The sequence below is a fragment of the Nicotiana tabacum genome, chromosome 13 (assembly GCF_000715075.1).
Source record: "Nicotiana tabacum cultivar K326 chromosome 13, ASM71507v2, whole genome shotgun sequence".
Classification (NCBI taxonomy): Eukaryota; Viridiplantae; Streptophyta; class Magnoliopsida; order Solanales; family Solanaceae; genus Nicotiana; species Nicotiana tabacum.
In genome coordinates, this window is record NC_134092.1 from 132069453 (window position 1) to 132090807 (window position 21355).

The 21355-nt window shown below is 37.3% G+C and overlaps 2 protein-coding genes across 3 annotated transcripts; both read left to right on the plus strand.

The window, feature by feature from the left end:
• The first annotated feature begins 468 nt into the window (after positions 1 to 468).
• Positions 469 to 12151, plus strand: LOC107818604 (nicastrin-like). 2 transcript variants are annotated; one of them, XM_016644642.1, is made up of 16 exons: positions 469 to 761; positions 2452 to 2571; positions 2666 to 2780; positions 4770 to 4852; positions 4932 to 5008; positions 5905 to 5982; positions 6353 to 6424; positions 6536 to 6609; positions 7426 to 7558; positions 7711 to 7782; positions 8105 to 8224; positions 8821 to 8892; positions 9447 to 9584; positions 10585 to 10669; positions 10779 to 11223; positions 11641 to 12151. In XM_016644642.1, the coding sequence occupies exons 1-16, from the start codon at positions 695 to 697 to the stop codon at positions 11903 to 11905; spliced, it is 2016 nt and encodes a 671-aa protein (XP_016500128.1). In that variant the 5' UTR covers positions 469 to 694; the 3' UTR covers positions 11906 to 12151. The 2 variants fall into 2 exon arrangements, with proteins under 2 accessions (XP_016500128.1, XP_016500129.1); XM_016644643.1 differs by having other exon boundaries at positions 10782 to 11223.
• A 1755-nt stretch (positions 12152 to 13906) lies between these two features.
• On the plus strand, positions 13907 to 20950 carry LOC107818601 (NADH dehydrogenase [ubiquinone] iron-sulfur protein 1, mitochondrial-like). The gene is made up of 5 exons (XM_075228556.1): positions 13907 to 14401; positions 15867 to 16113; positions 17144 to 17438; positions 18307 to 18681; positions 19836 to 20950. Exons 1-5 carry the CDS (start codon positions 13996 to 13998, stop codon positions 20730 to 20732), a joined length of 2220 nt encoding a protein of 739 aa, XP_075084657.1. The 5' UTR covers positions 13907 to 13995; the 3' UTR covers positions 20733 to 20950.
• Positions 20951 to 21355: the final 405 nt, after the last annotated feature.

Consider the following 21355-nt stretch of genomic DNA (forward strand, 5'->3'; position numbering starts at 1 on the left):
CAATAAAAGGTGAGATTGAGAAAAAAAATAAGGTAACGACGTGACCACATCAAATCGGTTGTTATATAAAGTGACAAATTTCGTCGTTACGTAACGACAGATTTAATGATACGATACAATAAAATTTAAGTAATAATCAAAACAAGCATCGTATTTAAAGTAACAATACGATACAATATAACAGGTAACAACCATCCAAACAAGAGGTATATTTTTTTTTACTTTTGCTATTGTTGATGTCTGGTGCAGTTTATGATGTTGCAATTTCTTGGATGTTAAGGAGTTAATTGTTGATTTCTAGTTAAGATTTTCTCTTTGTTCTTGTTAGCGTTAGAGTTTGTTACTTAAAGGACCAATATTTCTCAGGAGAAACTTCAAGAGACCATTTTAAACATACCTAAAACTTAAGGGACACATTTTGTCATTTTCCCAAACCCTTTTTGTACTATTTTCCCTTATCGTCCATATATGAAATTTTCAAAATTCACTAGCAGTAAAACTCCTGCTCCTGGTCCCCGGCGACGATCTCCGATCACCGGAACATTTCAACTCTCCGATTAGTCAACATCTAAATTATAACCAGTGAATCGAAGGGAGAGAACCCACAAGTTCTGAACCGGACAAAAACCGTGTCCATATGGTCTAGGGTTTAGTGTTCTAGAAGCTTCACTATAACAACAACTTCACTTCCGTCATGGACGATACAAAGCTCTTAGTTTTTCTTCTCTGCTTCATTGCTCAGTTTTGCCTCTCTATCTCAGGTCACTCATTTTTTTTCTCTTTATTTTTCGCGGCAGCTTGAGTTAACAATGAGGTGTTAATGTTACTGTTTTGATAGATATGTTAATCAACTTTTGTTATTAATCAAATTAACAAATCACTAAGCTGATTTTTTTTTTATGTTAAATGAAGTGCAGATATAGATTTTAACTTAGCTTAGATTGCCTCTCTTTCTCAGGTCACTTTTTTTTTTTCTTTTTTTGCAAGCTTAGTTTTTCGGTCAATAATCAAATTTTCAGTCAATGCCGAAATTAAGGTGTTATTTGACAACAATGAGGTGTTATATTTACTATTTGATGTAGATATTAATCAATTTTGTTATTAATGGAGTTATCAAATTGCTAAGAAAGAAAAGGAAATTGATTATATGTCAAATGAAGTGCAGATGTGGATTTTAACTATAGTGGAAAGGTAGCTTTTTATGAGCTTAGATGTTGAAAGATTGGATTCAAAGAGCATGGCTTTTGGACAATGATTTGCTTTTATGATGGTGGTGTCCAGGCCAGTCAAAAATAATTTCCTCATGCCTGGCCAAAGAGAATTAGAACTGCATGTGAGGAAGGCGTGTTGAATACATAATTAAGTAAATAAAAATATGCTCTCTCTAACAGCTTCAACTTGAGTTTAAATGGAGAAACATGGTCACTGAGAATTCATATATTCAACCCCAACTTGTTTGGGAATTGGAATCAGTGTTGTCAAAGGCTCATTCGAGGCGCGCTTAATCCCTAAAGCTCAAAAAAGCTCAGGGTATGCACTTCGCCTCACTTAGGTTGCACTTCAGTGTGGGCAAGGCACTAAGGTGTCCGCCTCATTGCCTATAAGTTATATATTGAATAAAGCGGTACAATACAATAAATATGATTGGCGAAAAGATATATTAATTCTTGAGGAAATCATTATGAATGAAATTGTCACTGCTTTCTTGCATTACATATATGTTTTTATTTTTTTTCTTCGTTGTGCCTTTTTTGACTAAAGCCCACACTTTAATTGCGCTTAAAGCCCCGATAGACTTAACCACTTTTTAACGCTTTTCGCCTTTGACAACATTGATTGGGATTGAGGCTTAGTTGTTGTTGTTGGTATCCGAGCAAATTTACCCACACCTCGACTATTTCATCGAGTACTTGTTAGTTTGTTACCGGCACAAGTACCAGATAACTCTGCCCACCAAGGCTTAGGCAGGTGGGAAGAAATAACCTAGTAATTGTTTTGTTTTCTTATTTCTCTCTTGACATAGAACATGAGATATTTCATGTACTTGAGATTTTCTGGAACTGCGTAGATCAGGTAATTGGAAGCCTATGTTAAACTGGAGCGTAACTAAGTTAACAATAAAGGAAGTTAATGCAGCTAGATTATGAAAAAGAGTTTTAAGAATCTTAGTGTTTTTATTTCCAGAGGAAAATCCATAACAATGCGGAAAAAATTATTATATTGGGAGTTTTAATCATTCTAAGGAGCACGGCTTTGGTTGGATATTTGAGTTTGCATTTGCTAATTAAGGAAGAAACAAGCAAGCTGCACTTTATGTCATTTTACCCTTCACTTCAGAAAGCATTTTCCTGTCCCGTGTTCTTCACTTTAAATGCATGTCTTCATTTCGTTCTTTAGCTTCTTAGTGATACTTTTGTATAATATATTTTTGCATTTTATTAATTTGAACAGCATCAGACCAAGTGAACTCTTTCCAGTCAGTTCCTGATCTTGAGAAGTCAATGTACATGGCCATTGACGGGTATCCGTGTGTACGGCTGCTAAACCTTTCAGGGGAGATCGGTTGTTCAAGTACGAAGTATGCGTTTAGTTGCATTTTTCTTGGTCTACAAGATGGCTGATCTGCTTTTAATTTACTTGTCTAACTCTTCTTATGCATGGCTAGACCCTGGGCGTGCCAACATAGTTGCTCCAGTTGCTAGGTTCAAGACAGCAAATAAGTTGGCTGAGCCATCTGCATTAGTGGTGTCTATAGATCAATTTGAGGAACTCTTTGGAAGGCATGTAGATCTCTCTCTTTGTAGTTTTTTTGGACCAAAGATTGTGTATCTTCTGCGTTCCTTTGAATGTAAAACGCTTTCTGTTTTAATATTTTATTTAAAAATTTTGAGTCATGTAATTGTTGGACAACTTTCCCTGTCGTACCGCTCCTTCCCACATTCGCCAAACAGTAGAGCCTCTTTGAGTGGTTAATGAGGTTGCGGTACTTCAAACTGTTCCACTCTTTAGTTCTTCTTAATGTGCACCTTATACTCTATTTTCTTTTGGTACAGATTTATCAATTGAGTGTCTAGATGTTAGCAAATGTTGACCTATCAAACAAAGAAAAAGAAAAGAATAATTCGAAAAATCTTCCAGTTCAGAAAAGAACACATCTATAGATGGAGCTTGAATCAGAAAAGATGTACTATCGTTTGGAGACTTAACTTAAATAGCTAACTGGTTGAAACCCCTGCTTGTGTTTAGCTCGGATGAGTCAGAAAGAATTTTGGAACTCCCACGCCATAAGATAAAGAAGCACTTTGCCATCTTTAGATATGCATCTTGTGTGATCCTACACTTGCTTCTTTTAATATTTATGCACATTGAAATTCTTTAATTTATATTATCTTTGTTCAGTGTCAAAAGCTGGAAACTAATGAGGATGGGCAAATAGGCTAGCATGGATTTTACATCATAAATTAAAACTTAAAGATAATCTATATTCTGAATCATTGTTTTTCGAGCTCAAAAAGGAAACTTGTGAATCGGACCTTGTAGGTAGCAGTGTTATTAAAAGTCATCACTTCGTCATTTAAATGATGAGGTGATGTGAAGCGATATCCCTTCAGGGGTGAAGCCATGCACTTCAAAGAAGTGTGATCTCTTATGTCAAGGTTCTGAAAATCAATGTTCATTGTGGTTTGGGTTATGGATCATTTACACTCATCATTCCAGGAGGCTTTAGATATAGGAAACTAGGAATAGAACCAATGCTGTTAAGCAAACTAATGTGCTAATGAAAATCTGGAAAATTATACCCCATAAGTTGATATAAGCCTCCCTACCCCTTAAAACATATATCTTGATGCTGAAGGCAAAACTACTTTATGATGACAGACCTTATCGTGGAGAAAGTCTATGCACCAAAAAAGAAAAATGACTTTACAAGATTTTTGCCGTCCCTTGCTAAAGGATTTTTGTAATTTGCTAAATGGAAGCGTGAAGTTCACTGAATAGTCATATCCAATTGGCAATTTATAACAAATAACATTCTTTTATTTGATATGTTGATTATGTTAGTGATTAGGGAGTAGACCATAGAGGGACAAATTGGTAAGAAAGTGGCAACAAAATTGAAGAGTAAACAACTACTTTGTTGTCACCTAAAGCGATGAGTTGTGTTTTGCCAAGGTAGTTTTTAAGGCATCTGTAGAACGTTGTCAGATGCAGGCTGCTTCTTCGTTTTTATTTAAAGTGGTCCATTTAATTGCATACTTTAGGCCATGGTTGTGGCTAGTAAAGTCTTTTGCATTCTCTAAGATATTTATGCGTGTCAAATATCAGATGCTATAGTTAATTACTTAATTGTGGACTCTCTAGTGTATATTCACTTGACAGAGAGCAAAAGCTTCATGATTTGCTTTAGGAAAAGCCTGAACATTGTCATTTATAGCATCTTGGTATGTCTCCCGCATATGAGCGAGGTGTATATGCTGAACTTCTCATGTGTGACATACATGCTTTTGTGTACAATCGAATTGGCCTTTTGAAGATGTCTATGCACCAGATTTTAACACAGAATATGGATCCTTTTTTTTTTGAGATGATAACAGTTAGAACAAGGATCCTTTGTTAGAATAAGAAAATGACATGCAAAATGTTTTGTTATATGCCATTTTCATACATTTGCTAAGTATGCAAGTTTTTTCCTTTGTTGGACTTCTGCCTTACCACAATGGGCACATCATCTATCTTTGATTGAATTCAAGTAGTGTGTTGTGTTTCAGGTTGTCAAATGATGCAGAATTTTCAAGGCATGTCGTCGGTGTATTAGTTGAATCAGGTTCTCAGCTTCAGAATGGCTTAAAAGGTAAGTATTTATGTCATTTTTTCTCTTATTAGTCTTTCAATGGATTATGATAACTAATATGGCCCTTTTCCTTTTACAGGATTTTCCCCTGACAAAAAGTTTCCACAAGCTGAATTCGCTCCATATCGAAGTGGCAGTTTTGAGTGGAACCCAATTGTATGTTGCTGAGAACTATTATGATTGTAATCTCTCAAACGAAAAAGAAATATTATGACTGTACTTCTCTTTGTTTGAGTGATTATTAAAAAAAACATGGAACAATAATTCATTTTAAATGCAAATATAGCACCAGTTGTTCCTGTGCTTCCCTTTTATTCGTGGTGCTTCCATCCAAATACACCATTAGAGTTCCTTATCTCTTGATAGTTTATTTCACTCTAGGGCTTGCTCTTTTGAAGCACACCATGATATGTTAAGCTAAATGAAATTTATAAGCTCCCCATGGTGAACCTTGTCGCTGTTACCCCAAGAAGTATGTTGTTCCTTTTTTGGAACTTTTAGTTTTGATCTGTGGAATGAAGGCAAAGGATTTGTCTACTACTTTTAGCCTGAGACAGCAAGCCAAAGTTTTTTTTTTCTTTCTTCTCTTTCTTGCTATTGCTTCATGATTAAAGGAAAGAAACCTCTAAAGCAATGATAGGAATGCTCCTTCTTGCTTTGCTCCCCAGATTTCCTCTCCCCAACTCCATATTCTGGGTATCCTTTTAACAGTACATTGTACGTGGTATGGTCTAAGATTTATGGTTAACTAAGGATGAAATCTGTAATAATTAAAAAAATTGTCATCAATGTCCTTTTACCTAGAGCAATACGATATTCCACTCAGTTGTATGCTCTTTGTAAAGAACTATGTTTTTGTATAAGATCGTATATCTTTTGTATGTGTCTTATGTCCAAGAGAAAATTATCAACGTCATCAAAATAAACAAATAAAATAAACAAGTAAATAGATAAATGCTCTTACAATCGCTTGTAAATGACTCATCCCTTTATTCAACTTTGCATTACCGAACCTGTAAGATAAAGTAAATGTTGTCGTCCTTAACTTGCAGGGATCTGGATTGATGTGGAAGGCTTACAACTTTCCTGTATTTTTGCTTTCAAACAGTAGCACATCGGCCTTGCAAGAGGTTTGTTATGTTTTTTTATCTTTGTATATCTCTGCTCCACATTTAATTTGTCCATAAAGAACTTTTTCTTTAGTTACTATGGTAGTTATTAATTACATTATGAGCTCTTTAATGGATGCTTACTAACTTCTTCAAGAAATCTTGCCATACTAAGTTTTTACTACTGTTGTTTTTTAAAGGTGTTTATATGCCAACATACAATAGACATTACTGCCTTCAAAGTAATTATTTAATGATGAAAATGGGAGGGACGAGGGTATCTAAGATACTTGGCATCATGTTCTGGCTGTGTCAAGAAAACAAATGTTTCGAAATGAAAATGTCCACAAAATTTTCTATTAACGTAGCTTCTGCTTGTTATATGGTGCAGATTGCTTTGAGAAATGAGAAGCGAAAGAAATCATACACTGTCGATGTGGCCGACTTTAATCTTGTGATGCAGGTTAAAGATTATTCATGTTAATAAAGATTTGGAAAAATATAGTCCTAAAAGTTCCTTGATAGTCTGATATTTTACTTATGAAACTTGCCCATATTGTTTCCTTTTTATCAGACAACAAAGTCCGGGACTCGCGATTCAGAATCTTGTCTTAGAGAACAAACTTGCCTTCCATTGGGTGGGTACAGGTAAGATTCTTTCCAATTTATTTAGCTCTTAAGATTCTCAGTTTACTCTTGAACAGATTGAACTACTATCCATTTCCTTATTAGTTTTCCAACTAGAAGCAGATTCAATATGAGGCATTTTTAGTGAAAGATAATATTAAGATCACAATTATGGTTTAGACCTTAACATTGACTACCATATAAGGTATCTTAAAGCAGATGTAATTCACGTATTTTGTTGTTTGCACTTACCATCTCTCCTTTTGGTTTATTAACTGATGATTGATGTTGTTATATGGCATTTTATATTTGGTGTTCTTGAGTTGTTCGGTTATAACTCACTAAAATTAAATAAGAGGAAACCACTCCTTATCCAGCTCATGGTAGAAAAATATGATTCAGGATATCCTGCTAGTATTTCTTTATTTCGTAATGGAATCTTATATACTGGATTTGTAATTTTTGGTTTGGTTCTTCTTCTTTGTTCTTTTTCTTGGGGGGGTGGGGGTGGGGTGCTGGTTTTGCATCTTCTGGTCCTATATAGATTCAGTAGGATTTAAATTAAAATGAAGGTTTCTCAATAGATCCTTCTCTTTCCATGGTGTCTTTCTATATCTTGTTGTCTGACCCTCCTGTAATTGATAGTGGTGCACACATGGAATCCTTTACTCTTGTTTCACAGGCAACTGAATGCTAAAATGTTATTGTCTTTGCCTTGCCTTTTTCAAGTAGTTGATGCGTAGGATCCGACATTATCTTGTCTGTAGGGTCTGAAACTCTTGCCTATAGAATTATCCTCAATACCTTACCTCTAGTATGCGTAATCTGTAACAACAGTGTCTGGTCAGCGCTCCCACCAATGGCCATCTCATCGTCAGAGAAGGCAAAGCCTGTGATATTGGTTGTGGCTTCTATGGATGCGGCTTCCTTTTTTCGTGACAAAAGTATTGGTGCAGATTCACCTATATCTGTGAGTTACTTCTTCTCAGTTGTTATTTGCATCACTGTTGTAATGGATTTTTTAATTATGCTTCAATTTGCTTGCACTCTCAAAGCTAGATTTTTTTGCACTTCTTATTTTCTTCTTAATACCATGGATTATGTGTACAAACTTCTCTCTAGGGGTTGATCTCATTGCTGACTGTGGTGGATGCTCTTTCACGTGTTGATGGCTTGAAGGACCTTGATAAACAGGTGGACATACTGTTATTTAATAAACATGCCTATTGTACTCATTTCCATAAGTGTTTTGATTTTCCTCGTTAGTTCTGGTTTTTGTGCATTACATCCTTGTCTTGGCGAACACTCTATGTGGTGCAAGTCCTGTGAGACTATCTCCAGCTACAACAATGTACAGGCTTTTGTGCAAATTATTTTAGCATTTCTTGTTTTAGTTTTTGTTTCCTGAACAGTTGTTATGAAGAAACTCTTTCAGTAGCTTTGTCTGCTAAGTCATATGCATCGAATGCTGTTTATTAACCACTATAATGCATAATCTGACATTTTCCTTTTGCAGCTTGTATTTGCTGTTTTCACTGGGGAGGCCTGGGGCTACCTTGGTAGTAGGAGATTTCTCCTTGAGCTTGATCAACATTCTGATGCTGTTAGTGGACTTGACTTGGCACTAATTGAAACGGTATATCTTTTCTGTTGCATGACTTTTGCGAGAGTGCATCAATGGTCAAAGCTGCTTACATCAGGTGTAAACTTGACAAATGATATCATTATTGGCATGAGAGTTATAGATGTTAGAAATATCCCAGAGAACTACTCGTTTAACCTGAGGATCTGAATACCTAATATGCCTATGATCTAAAGTATAGAACAAATTTCGAACAAGGTAGAGGGGCCCATTATCCACCGAATTTCGAGCCATGCGCCACTGGTCCTCAGGGATTTCTCAACTATGAGAAAAGAAAGTAATGAACAAGTAAAACCTCATCTATTCAAACCCTTGTCTTCTAATAATCTCCAGTTTCTGCTGATTGTTATCCCAACCAGTTGTTGATTGTCTAACCATTCCAACATGTTCTAGAAATACTTTCTCCACTGTTATTGAGTAAAAATGAAATTTAACACTTATTAGTTAATTAATGTCTGGTGGGTCCTTTTAGGTCCTTATGAAATATGTTCAATTTACAAGTTATGTTACTATATTAATGTATTGAGAGGCCACTATTAAATGAAGTATGTGCATTGATGCGACTGTTATATTGGAATTTGTTTGTATAGGTTCTTGAAATCGGATCAGTTGGAAAGGGTTTCGCTCAGGATGATAAAACATTCTTTGCTCATAGTACAAGTGTAAGCTTTTTCCTGCTTGCTAATTTGTTTTTAAATTGCATCAAATATGTACATTCCCCTTTGCTGTTGCACATGTTAGTTTCTACTCTATTGTGTTTGATTGCTCATTAAATTGGCATATTGTCCATCTACCGTTTTCACTTTTTTCTTTTCTTTTCAAATCTAGTATTTCGCTTTTCACGCAGTGTGCATAGCCTTTGATTCCTTGTTATGTATGGCTTCTTGATATATGGGATGTTTTTTCTTTACTATTCTCTTGCTTGTTTAAGCCATAGAAGTTATGATATATGGACATAGTGTTGATGAACTGGTTGATTGACTGGCTGGTTCATAGAGCTGGTTTCTTTAGAAGTAGGCACAACTCACAAGCAACCGATACCTCCATGTCTTACACAAATGCTTAATTGAGAAAAGGAAGAATATTCTCCCTTGATGAGAAAACATTTATGGTAAAATTTCCCCCTTAATTTTCATCCATGAAATCCCAGATCACAGTTGGTTCTTCAATTAGGATGACGAATAATTCACACACTGAACATGATTCACTTTTGCAGGAGACTGCCACAAATGGAACTTTAAGTGCCATCCAGGATGCTTTAGGTTCGCTTAGGACTCAAAGCATTAAGATCTCAAGGGCAAGTAAATCAAACCCAGGGTTACCCCCATCCTCTCTGATGTCATTTCTGAAGAAGGTTGGTGAAAATGCCCCAGTATTTTTGTTTATAAATGTATTTTTATATTTTCTTTGTGCCTTCTGTGATCTTTATTTTGATCTACCCTATGCACTTTCTCCTTTTAAAAGGAAACTACATATGGTGAATAATATGAAGGTAGGAGAGATAGAAAGAGTATACAAATTAGTTTCTGCACCTCTTACAGGTAACTATTCAAAAAAGAAAAGGAGTCCTGCATTGTCTGTTTGGTTGCCACTAGTACTTTGTGCGAAGTTCGTTCATACCCTGTATTATATTGTAGTACATATATACGGCTTCTTCAAAGTGTTAGCAGCTTATGATCTTGGACACTTTTTTAGCCTCCCCCTTCTGCTCACACAATAGGCTTTTATGCTAAATTAAGCGTGAGTATAGCTTGTTTAGAAATAGCAGCCTAAGGTTTTCCTGATAAAGTTCTCTTTCTCAACATCTTGTATTTATGAATTGCGTCTTATTGTTTTTTTGGTACTTTATTTTATGCATTGCGATGATCTGTGCTCCAATGGTCATTTTTGCTTTTTTGTCTTTAGACTCTGATATGGTGGTGGTGGTTGTCCTCCGGTGAAAGGGTGGGGCACTGTGTGTGGGGGGGGGAGGATAGGATGGTGGCGGAAAATGGCTGAAGGGAATAATGGAATTGGAAACATCCTGCGAATATCTGAATGGTGTCTGCTTTCTTTATTGCTTTAGAATAGAGTTACTTGAGTATGAGCAGAAGTTTGGATAATGAACTTTAGTAAGAGCAACAAAGATATGCAAATTATTGACCATTAACAAGGTCTTTGATGGAGGATTGCAGGTTTGTTGATGATGATAGAATTGAAAATCAGTTGCTATCAACGAAAAGAGGAAAAAGATGTATTAATTGAATGAGAAACTTTTTACCAGTTTGTCCTTATAAAAAATAAAAATAAAAACTTTTTACCAGTTTGTTTTATCTAGCTATGTGGGAGCCTATTTATTGTTTCTTCTTAAACAGAATCCAAAGACTTCTGGGGTAGTCCTTGAAGACTTTGATACTGCCTTCACTAATAAATTCTACCACAGCCACTTGGATGATCTACGTGAGTTGCTATTTTCACTCTTTGGATTCCTTGCCTTTGCCCGGATTAATTCATAGTACTGTTGTATCACATAATGTTTTCTAATTTAAAATATTATTTTCCATGTTAGCAGTGAATATAAACTCCTCGGCCATAGTGGCCGCTGCTTCTGTTGTTGCCCGAAGTCTGTACATTCTGGCCAGTAATAAGAAGGAAATTAAAACTTCAGCTTTGAATACCATCAACATAAATGCCTCCTTGGTTGAAGAACTCCTCGGCTGCTTGTTGAGTTGTGAACCCGGATTATCGTGTGAACTGGTAAATCGCTACATCGCTCCCTCTACAAGTTGCCCAAGCCATTATGTGGGAGTCGTCCTGGGGGAACCTTCCTCTCAGCCATATCCTGGTAATGTGGGCGATGTTCCTCGGTTTGTGTGGAATTTTCTGGCTGATAAAACAGCTATCCCTTCAAAGAATTTGAGCTCTACTTGTCCAAAGGGCTGCAGCGGCAAAGGGGAAATGTGTGTCAAAGCAGAGACAGATGGGAAGGGTGTCTGTGTCATTTCCACAACCAGGTAGTTGCACAATTTTAATTTAAAATAAGCTCATGCCGCCTTATATGTTAGCAAAAGCCATTGCTTTGTTGCTTTAAGCAAGGAAGCAAGCCAAAACCCGATCTATTCTTCCTGTCATAAGCTTTTACAACTACATTGACTTCCATAGCTGATAAAAAACATAGACGGTTTGGTCAGCTTGCCTATTTGTTCTAACAAAACAAGGAAAAGGTTAACTTTAGAATTTTCTTTTTCAAAAAGCAAAAAGCTTATGAGGATTGTTCACTTTCCGCCTGTATATACTTTTGTCGGTACTGTGACTGGATTTCTAGGCTGATTGGGCTGTCTTCATAATGTAATTTACACCATTGTTGTTCGACGGCTATATAGTGCTATTCTTGCTCTTGCTGTGAACTCATCTATCAAATGTAATTCCAGGTACATCCCAGCATACTCAACTCGATTGAAGTACGAATCTGACACTTGGGAGGTTTTACCTCATAATTCCTCCGATATCATGGGAGAAGCTGACCCTGTTTGGACAGAGAGTAACTGGGAAACAATAAAGCTTCGTGTCTACACAGTACAGGACACTAGATTTGACACTTGGATTCTGCTGCTAGGTATTGCTGTTACAGTTTTGTCATACATTATAACAGTAATGGCAAAAGCCTTCATAACAAAGGCCTTGAAACGAGATTAGCATAGAAATTCTTGATAAAACATATTTTTGTTGAAATAGCATTCTGATTGCTTGTAAAGCACAGCCTCGCAAAATGACGAGAAGGAAATGTTATTCTTCCCTGTTATATTGCTTAAAACACAAGGTGAAAAATGCTATGCAATTGTATGCTCCCACCAGGGTGAAGAATTGTCGTTGGCATTGCGGACAATATTGAAGTGTAAGCTGCAGCCATGAGATATTTAAAGTTTCTAACATGTCAAATTACATCACTCTCTTTTTCGCATATTTGTGAATAAAAGCAGCTTGGAACAGTATTTTACAAGATCTGGGAAAACATTATACTGATTTCCCCAGTTTTCGAAGGATAATTTCGTGGGTGCAGGGGGTGGGTCTGATCCACAGCTTGATATGGATACATTTTTGTGGATCTTAGGGTGTGTTTGGTATGAAGGAAAACAGAATGTTTTCTGGAAAATAAGTCATTTTGCTAGCAACCAAACACTAAAAACTAATTTCTTTGAAGAGTCCTTTCCATTTAAAGGACGAAAAATGACTTCCTTCGCTTATGTTTTTCTTTGATAGCCCATTGTAAATAGTTTCTAAATTTTAGAATGTTGAATAGTGAGACACTTTCTTTTGAAAAATATTATATTTTCGGGAAAATGTTACACACCCTTAAAATTGGTTGATTAGCTTAGGTCTAATTGGCAATGGGTAAATGCTAAGAAATTTTTGGGTAATTTCAATCCAGTTTCTCAGTTCAATGCAAGTACTAAAGAAACTTTTGAAGATATGCTGTGTTAGTATTAGCCTGAGATATCAATTCCGAAGTGGATGCACCTATATATCCAAAAAGGACAGCCCGGTGCACTAAGATCTTGCTATGCGTGGGGTCCGGGGAAGGGCCGGACCACAAGGGTCTATATTACGCAACTTAAGGCTAAGAAAGTTTATCTGTTCACACGACACAGCTAAATAATACTCCATCTCTTTATGAATTTTTAGAAAACTAACCAAAATGGTATTGAAGCTTATTGTCGTCCCCCCTATTTATATGATGAAGTCTATCCATTTGAAACATTTTAAAATGCTTGACACCAGGGAAAGGAGCTGCTCCATCAGATCAAGCCAAATTCTAGACAATCTACTGCAGACTAAACTTTAGACAAAATTTGTAACTGCTGACGCGAAGTTAATTCTAAAATATGACTAAACTTTTACAAATTTCAGTTTTATGACTAACAAGAACAACATACCTAGTATTATTCCATATTGTGGGGTCTGGGGAGGGTAGTGTGTACGCAGACGTTACCCCTATTGTGAGGATAGAGAAATTGTTTCCAATAGACCATCGGCTCAGAAAGCATAAGCACCACATTAATGAAAATATAGACAAGTTATATGACTAAAATTATAAATTTCGGTTATGTCTTAAATAGGGGTCCTAGAAACGGCTATCTGTGCACTTTCCCAAGGAGAAACCTAAAAGGCACATTGTATTGAAGTAGCGGCGAATCCAAGATTTAATATTTATGGGTTCCTGTAATGATCTCGAGTAAATTTTCAATAGTAACTGGGTTCACATTTAAATATTTAGTAAATTTTTCGAACATATTTAGAGTGTTTGAACAAAATTTACTGGGTTCACGTGAACCCGTAGGTCGGGAGGTGGATCCGCCCCTATCTTAAAATACTAAGTAGATGATCTTAAATTTGTCCCCGCTTGTCCCATAGGCAGAACTTCAAGTTTAACAAGTGTTGCTCCTCGCTTGCCCCATGGGCAACACTTATAACTTTGAACCTTGAAGTCTGCACATAGGACAAGCGGGGGTCAAAAGTTAAAGACCATCCCAAAAATGTCGTATTTCGCAATTTTTTGTCGTACCAATCCACTCCACTGTACACACTTAAGCCCATATATTAATGGGCCAGTTTACTTAAAGCCCAAAACTCAGAAGCCCAATCCGCTTGCAAACCGACCCGAACTCCATTCCCACAAATTTCCCTGCTCCGTTGAAACCAAACGTAGCACATCTGCTCTCCACACTCCAAATACTCTCCTCATTTCCATTTCACAACACAACTGAAGAAGATATCTATCTCTCACAATGGGATTAGGGTTACTCGCTTCTCGAGCCCTACGATCTTCTAGAATCTTCCGTAACCCGACCAATTCCGTACTCCGCACCATCGTCTCCACACCGGAACTAAACAACGCCGATGCCGCCGCAGCAACGGCACCAGCACCCGTACCGTCAGATCGAAGCCCGGTTGGTGGGGCACGAGTTCATTTCCCTAACCCGGATGACGTCATCGAGGTCTTTGTGGATGGGTACCCGGTCAAAATCCCTAAGGGCATGACTGTACTTCAAGCTTGTGAAATTGCTGGAGTTGATATCCCTAGGTTTTGTTACCATAGCAGGCTAAGTATTGCTGGAAATTGCCGGATGTGTCTTGTTGAGGTTGAGAAATCTCCTAAGCCTGTTGCTTCTTGTGCCATGCCTGCACTTCCAGGTAATACTGATTAGTTTATTGATCTCGATTTGTATTTGGATTTTTATGCTCCATTTGATGCTTGTTGAAGCTCTAAAAATGTCTTTTTAATACTTCCTCTATCCCATTTTATGTGATGATGTTTGGCTGAACACAGCTTAAGTAAGAAAGTAAGCCTTTTGAAACTTGTGATCCTAAAACAAGCCATAGATATTTGTGTGATGTGATTATAAATGAGAGAAACAAATTAAAAAGAAAGTGCATCAAATAAAGGGGGTAATTGGCAATCTGGTAAAATTGTAAAAATAATAACTAATCTGCTATCACATGTTATAGTTCACTGATAGTGTAAACACATCATTACAATGTGAGTGTATATAACTTAAATCCCTTTGGATTTATATGCTCAATTTGATGCTTTAAATGCTTGTTTAAGCTCTCAAAAACGTCTTTTTTACATAATACATTAATTTGTTGGGTCAGCTATGACAATTCACAATATCTATTCGGTTCTATTTGGACATGTGAGAAAATAAGGAAATAAATGAATAGAGAGATTTCCTGCTTAATATCTTGCGCTTAACCAAAGCAGACAATATGGGTTGATAGTGGTGATCATATGTTCATTTGAGGTTTTTTTTTCCCGACAACCATGGTGTGCGGGCCAGCTTGTGCGCACCTCAACTAATTCCACCAGATACTTGTTGCCTCCCACCAGCAGCAACAAGTACCAAGTAATGGATAGAATGGGAAGAAATCACCTTGTGTTTTTTGTCTCCACTTGGAACTGAATCTGAGACCTCTTGTTTCTTGCCTACTTTATTGACCACTAGGCCACATCCTTGGGTGTTAAGGGTGTGTTTCCTTGAGTGGTGATATTGGATTAGTGCTTTTTTTAGAAAGAAAAAAATATTAAAGAAGTGCTCTCAATTAGGTACATATGCAATCTTCTCATTGTATTTCTCCAAAAGAGGCTGCTTATATGCATCAAACTCATGAAGTGCAGGTAACCATATGTGCAATTATATAGTTGTACCAAGGGTCAACTAAAAAAGACCGTCTTTTGATCTCACGAAGAAGAAGCGACAAAAATAGAGCTTTTTAGCTAACAAACCCGTATATTATGGGTTAGTGATATGTTCATTTGAGCCTGTATGCTCTTGAGTGGTAATATTACCTGCATTGGATCAGTACTAAATAATAATTAAGTTTTGGTCAAGACAAAGTTTCTATGGCCCTTTATTTTCTTCAATTTTCCCCTGTGAAGAATTATAGAAAGCTGGTACTTTTTGATTTTTTCTATAGGTATGGTTTTCTTTAGCTTAGTAACATCTTGACCTGTTGTTGTTGTTGTTCGCTAGGCATTTGATGATTCTCACGAAGGCTGATCTATTCATAGTTAGTGTTGAGCTATTATTGGCATATTACTGTTTGCTTTTCCATCTGTTCCTTGGATTGCAAATTTATCTGGAGATTACTCTTACAGGAATGAAGATCAAGACAGATACACCTATTGCCAAAAAGGCTCGTGAAGGAGTCATGGAGTTTTTGCTTATGAATCATCCGCTGGATTGTCCAATTTGTGATCAGGGAGGAGAATGTGATCTCCAAGATCAGTCTATGGCCTTTGGCTCAGACCGCGGGCGTTTCACTGAAATGAAGAGGTCTGTGGTTGACAAGAATTTGGGCCCATTGGTGAAGACTGTGATGACCCGGTGCATCCAGTGTACAAGGTCTGTGTTTGATTCTTACCTTGTGTTATTTGTCAAATGTAAAATGTGAGTGGTTCGATTTATTTTGTGATGTGAAGGTTCAAATCAACTTTGATGTATGGGACCGAAACTTGATAACTATTGTTGCAAGTGTGGGTTCAACTGACATTGTGGTCGGACTATGAAAAGTGTCCACTTTTTCATTTTCAAAAAAAAAAAAAAATTGTAATTTGTGAGATGCCAAGTCTATGCTACATGGATCCTTCATGTGCCATGATGTACCCTGGTCAAGCAGGTGTGACTTGAGTTAGGTACTTTGTGCAGGTTTTAATTTAGATTAAAATAGCAAAAAGGTACAGATGTATATTGGATAGTTACATTCACCCGCATCCTGAATCGTACGCATATCTTGAGTTGATGTAACAGAAGTAACCGTCAATATTGTATTTTATTTATGGTTCCCAAATCTCATGAAAAAACTTGCAAGTTTTCCCTTATATATATGATTTCTATTAAGAAAGGTTTGAAGAAGAGTCAGTCTAATATCCTACCGGAAAAAGAAAAAACAAATGAAGGAGGTAGCCTAATAAGATGGATATGGTAATTCTAGGGAACATTGATGTGTTACAGGAACTTCTGCTTAGGGTCAGTCTTTCTCAAAAAACTATAGGAAGTTTTGCATAGTGCCAGTAGCCTAGCGGAAAACGCCAGCCTGTCTTTTTCATTTTTTCTCCTAATCTGTGTAATTCATAGAATATTACATTCATATTTTGCTATATATACCGTCCTACAACAGAATGATTTATACTGGTTTTTTTCATTTCTCCAATGTGGTTATGCCCTTTTAAGCTATTCCTTCCCATTGATAACTGCTAAATTTGATCTCTTTGGTGCTATAGCTATAAGAAAACTTTGGGGCAGTTGTGAGAGATTGAGTGCAACAAATATTTACTGGTTTGAGCTTTAGATACATGAGGATTAGTAAAGACTTGCTTGTGCATTTTATATCTCTTGCACGGTATCCTCTAATTTTTTGCTGTTGGTGTAACAGGTGCGTCAGGTTTGCTACAGAAGTAGCTGGAACGGAGGACCTTGGAATGTTGGGTCGTGGTAGTGGAGAAGAAATTGGAACTTATGTTGAAAAACTTATGACAAGTGAACTTTCAGGGAATGTGATTGATATTTGTCCAGTTGGAGCCCTTACCTCAAAACCTTTTGCCTTTAAAGCCAGAAATTGGGAGCTAAAGGGCACAGAAAGCATTGATGTGACTGATGCCGTTGGTTCTAACATTCGAATTGATAGTAGAGGTCCGGAGGTCATGCGTGTTGTACCGCGATTAAACGAGGTACTGCACTTTATTATTGCTCTTATGTCTTTCCTCTCTGAAATGTTTAGTGGTGCTAATACATGGATTGTCATATTCATGCCGATCACCTGGCTGTCTTGAATGCCTGCGTTTTGTTCTGGTTGGAAGTTTTTCCACTTTTTAGTTTGTGTGGGTAGCCAAGCTGTAAGGGTGGTTTAAATCATTTTTTTGTTTCCCACAGTGCTTGTGCATAAGCTGAGTGTTTCCCAAGGCTCTGCCATCTTCTCTTTGTTGTTTAGTTAAATTTGATCATTTGTGTTCAATCTAAAAAAATATTGATAATTTCTGCGACCTAATCTCTTATTGTTAGCTAAGAAGCTAATAGGTGACAGAGACTTTATTTTGGAAAAAGAAAAGCCTTGGTGAAGAGGCTGCACCTGATTCTGAAAGGAGGTGTAACTAGTTCAATAGAGGTTGAATGATGTACTGACTAAAATTGATTTCTGCTTCTCTAAGGTTGTAGCTTCCTGTTTTTCCATCCTTCTCATTTGCATTCAGCGGAATGCAGCCATGCAAGTATGGCCGTTTCACCCTTTATTTTGCTCTTAACCATTCAAGAAGCATGCTTCTTTCAGTGAAAGGAAGTATATCTATGAGATTCAGTATTAACTGTGAATACATCGTTAATCTGAATTGGATCCCCTGGTGGTTTTTCTTTTATGTGCTTTTTTCCTCTGAACCTCTGCACTTTCATAGTCTTGGACGTTGATAATTTTTGTATCTGTACTGACAGGAAAATCTGCCGCTTAGTGATAGTAGAATTCTGAATTATTGTTTGTATTATTGTGTTTCTTCCTTTGTCTTCCATTGTAATTAAAACAGTGAGTTGCTGCACATAATGGCACAGGACATCAACGAGGAATGGATATCAGACAAAACACGATTCTTTTATGATGGTCTGAAGAGGCAAAGACTGAATGACCCCATGATCCGTGGTGCTGATGGACGATTTAAGGCAGTGAGTTGGCGAGATGCCCTAGCTATTGTTGCTGAAGTCATGCATCAAATTAAGCCAGAGGAAATTGTCGGTGTTGCAGGAAAGCTGTCTGATGCTGAATCCATGATGGCACTGAAAGATCTTTTGAACAAAATGGGGTCAGACAACATCTTTTGTGAAGGGAATGGCAAGCAACCAAATGCTGACCTTCGTTCTGGATACATTATGAATACCAGCATCAGTGGCTTGGAGAAAGCAGATGTTTTCCTCTTGGTTGGAACCCAGGTAAATGTTTGTAAGCATTTGGTTGGTTTAATTTTGCAAGGTTAGTTGTCTGATATTTTAAATGTGTCTATAGTTGATTGAGAAAGTCCATGATTTTTCATTCACTTCCTGTATCCATGTCTCCTACCCCTTTCCCTGTTGGCACACTTGTCCAGATACAGTAAAGGCATCCCAGGGTGTTCTTTTGGGGGAGGGATGGGTGGATCTAGCTTTAGCCAGTTTAATTGTTTCCTTATCAGCGAAAAGTTTTATCTGTAGCCAGTTGAGAGAAACATCTCATTGTAATGCCTTTTTTCAATTTAGATTAGTCTTGTCATGGTAAGAGCATAAATTCTTTCAATTGATAAAACTTTCAGCTTTCACTTTTACACTGATAGGAAAAACTAGTCTCTCTCTCTCTCTTTGAGACTCCCCCCCCCCCCCCTCTCCCTCTCCTCTCCTCTCCTTAAAATAAAATAAATAACATCAAGTGCTGAGAATGCAATATTGTAGAGGAGTTCAAAGAAAAATCAATGATAGTCAAAGGCAGATCCAGGATCTAAACTGTATGGGTTCAATCTCCAAGTCTTTTAGCATTAAACCCATTATATTTTTAAAGTTATGGATTCATATCTACTATTTGCTACAATTTTAATGAATTTTTATATGTAAATCATGCTTCGCGTTAAAAGTACTGGGTTCAGATGAACCCGGTACCATAGGGCTAAATATGCCTCTGTTGGTAGTTCCATAAAAGACGAGGTTTTTTTTTTTGGGGGGGGGGGGGATGGTCTGGATGGGGAAAATAGAGAAATCATTGATGGTATGTTATTACATGAAGTTATTCAATGAGGAAAGAGCGGGGAGGTGTGAAGAATATGTGGAACACCAAAGCATTTAAGAAGTTTTCTCACTGGGGTCAAATCTAAATTAGATATACTAATGCCCTACCCTGTTCATCTGGAAATCTTGGTTCAAACTCTTCGCTATTGGGTAAAGAAATTGAGTCTAATGAAGTGTGGATAATGGTACTTGAACGTTGCAATTTTTGGGGGTAACTCGGGTACCTAGGTTCTTTTTGTGCCAATGGTGCACATATATTTATTTATTGTCTTTAGCTAGCTGCATATCTATTATTCTCATCCTTTATTGGTGATTGACTTCTTGAATTCCAGCCAAGGGTGGAAGCTGCTATGGTGAATGCCAGAATACGCAAAACAGTTAGAGCAAATAATGCTAAGGTGGGTTATATTGGGGCTGCTGCTGATTTCAACTACGATCATCAACATCTCGGAACAGACCCTCAAACACTAGTTGAAATTGCTGAGGGCCGCCACCCCTTCTCCTCGGCTCTTAAAAATGCTAAGAACCCAGTCATCATCGTCGGTGCTGGTGTGTTTGACCGAGAGGACAAGGATGCTGTTTTTGCTGCTGTTGACACTATTGCGAAGAACAATAATGTTGTGAGATCTGATTGGAATGGACTAAATGTGTTGCTGCTGAATGCTGCCCAAGCTGCCGCTCTTGATCTTGGACTTGTGCCTGAATCTGAAAAATGCATTGATTCTGCGAAGTTTGTATATTTGATGGGTGCTGATGATGTGAGCTTGGACAAACTTCCAGATGACGCCTTTGTGGTTTACCAAGGTCACCATGGTGATCGTGGTGTATATCGTGCCAATGTGATTTTGCCGGCATCTGCTTTCACCGAGAAAGAAGGAATATATGAAAACACAGAAGGATGTGCTCAGATCACACTGCCAGCCGTTCCTACTGTGGGTGATTCCAGGGATGATTGGAAGATAATCAGAGCATTATCTGAGGTCGCAGGTATTGGATTACCCTATGATAGTCTAGGGGCAATCCGATCTCGAATTGGGACAGTGGCACCAAATCTCCTGGAATTGGATGAGAGAACACCAGCCACATTCTCAACTTCTTTAAGACCTGAGGTCAGCCAAAAAGTAAGTTCAACTCCATTCACACCTGCTGTGGAGAACTTCTACATGACTGATGCAATTACTAGGGCCTCAAAGATTATGGCTCAGTGTAGTGCCTTGCTAAGGAAATGAGCATCGGGTTTCTATACCTGTAATAAGATTTTTCGTTCACTTTTTCCTGCCAGTGTTATCAGTTTTAAAGTTGATGGATTTTTTGTATTGGGATCAAAAGAAGAGTGCAGAGAAGACTGTAAATTGATGTGCCACAATGAATGCCCTCATAAATGGCACCATAACTTGGGTCTCTGGTTTGTACCTTTTTCTGTAATTCAATCAGCAGGTTTGCTGTATTCTTGAGTTTTACACACTAAGATAGGAGAAGCTGGGGTATTCTCTTGCACAAAATATGAAACTGAAGAAACTCTTCTTCAACACAATAAGACATTGCCTCAATTCAGCAGACTGCTACACTATATTATCCAGTTAGTAGTTTGTCTTTCATAAATCATAATTGCGGTTGTTAAGCTCATTCTTTAACTTATTTATTCTTAAACTTATTTTCAATATGATAAAGTTCAACTTGTTTGAGATTGACTCGTAATAGTGTCCTAACCGATAAAACTTATTCGCACCTAATGCTCACATAAAACTAGTAGATATAACACATGAACTTCTATCACTTTTGCTTCAAATAACCTCCTAGACCATAAAAATTTACCTGCAATGTTTACGTTAAACCAATAGGTGCATGATAT

Coding starts and splice junctions, on each gene's coding strand:
- LOC107818601 (XM_075228556.1), top strand. CDS start 13,996: ATGGGATTAGGGTTACTCGCTTCTCGAGCCCTACGATCTTCTAGAATC. Junction 14,402..15,866: donor TGCCATGCCTGCACTTCCAG/GTAATACTGATT, acceptor TTACTCTTACAG/GAATGAAGATCAAGACAGAT. Junction 16,114..17,143: donor CGGTGCATCCAGTGTACAAG/GTCTGTGTTTGA, acceptor TTGGTGTAACAG/GTGCGTCAGGTTTGCTACAG.
- LOC107818604 (XM_016644642.1), top strand. CDS start 695: ATGGACGATACAAAGCTCTTAGTTTTTCTTCTCTGCTTCATTGCTCAG. Junction 6,610..7,425: donor CTTCCATTGGGTGGGTACAG/GTAAGATTCTTT, acceptor CTGTAACAACAG/TGTCTGGTCAGCGCTCCCAC. Junction 9,585..10,584: donor TGATGTCATTTCTGAAGAAG/GTTGGTGAAAAT, acceptor CTTCTTAAACAG/AATCCAAAGACTTCTGGGGT.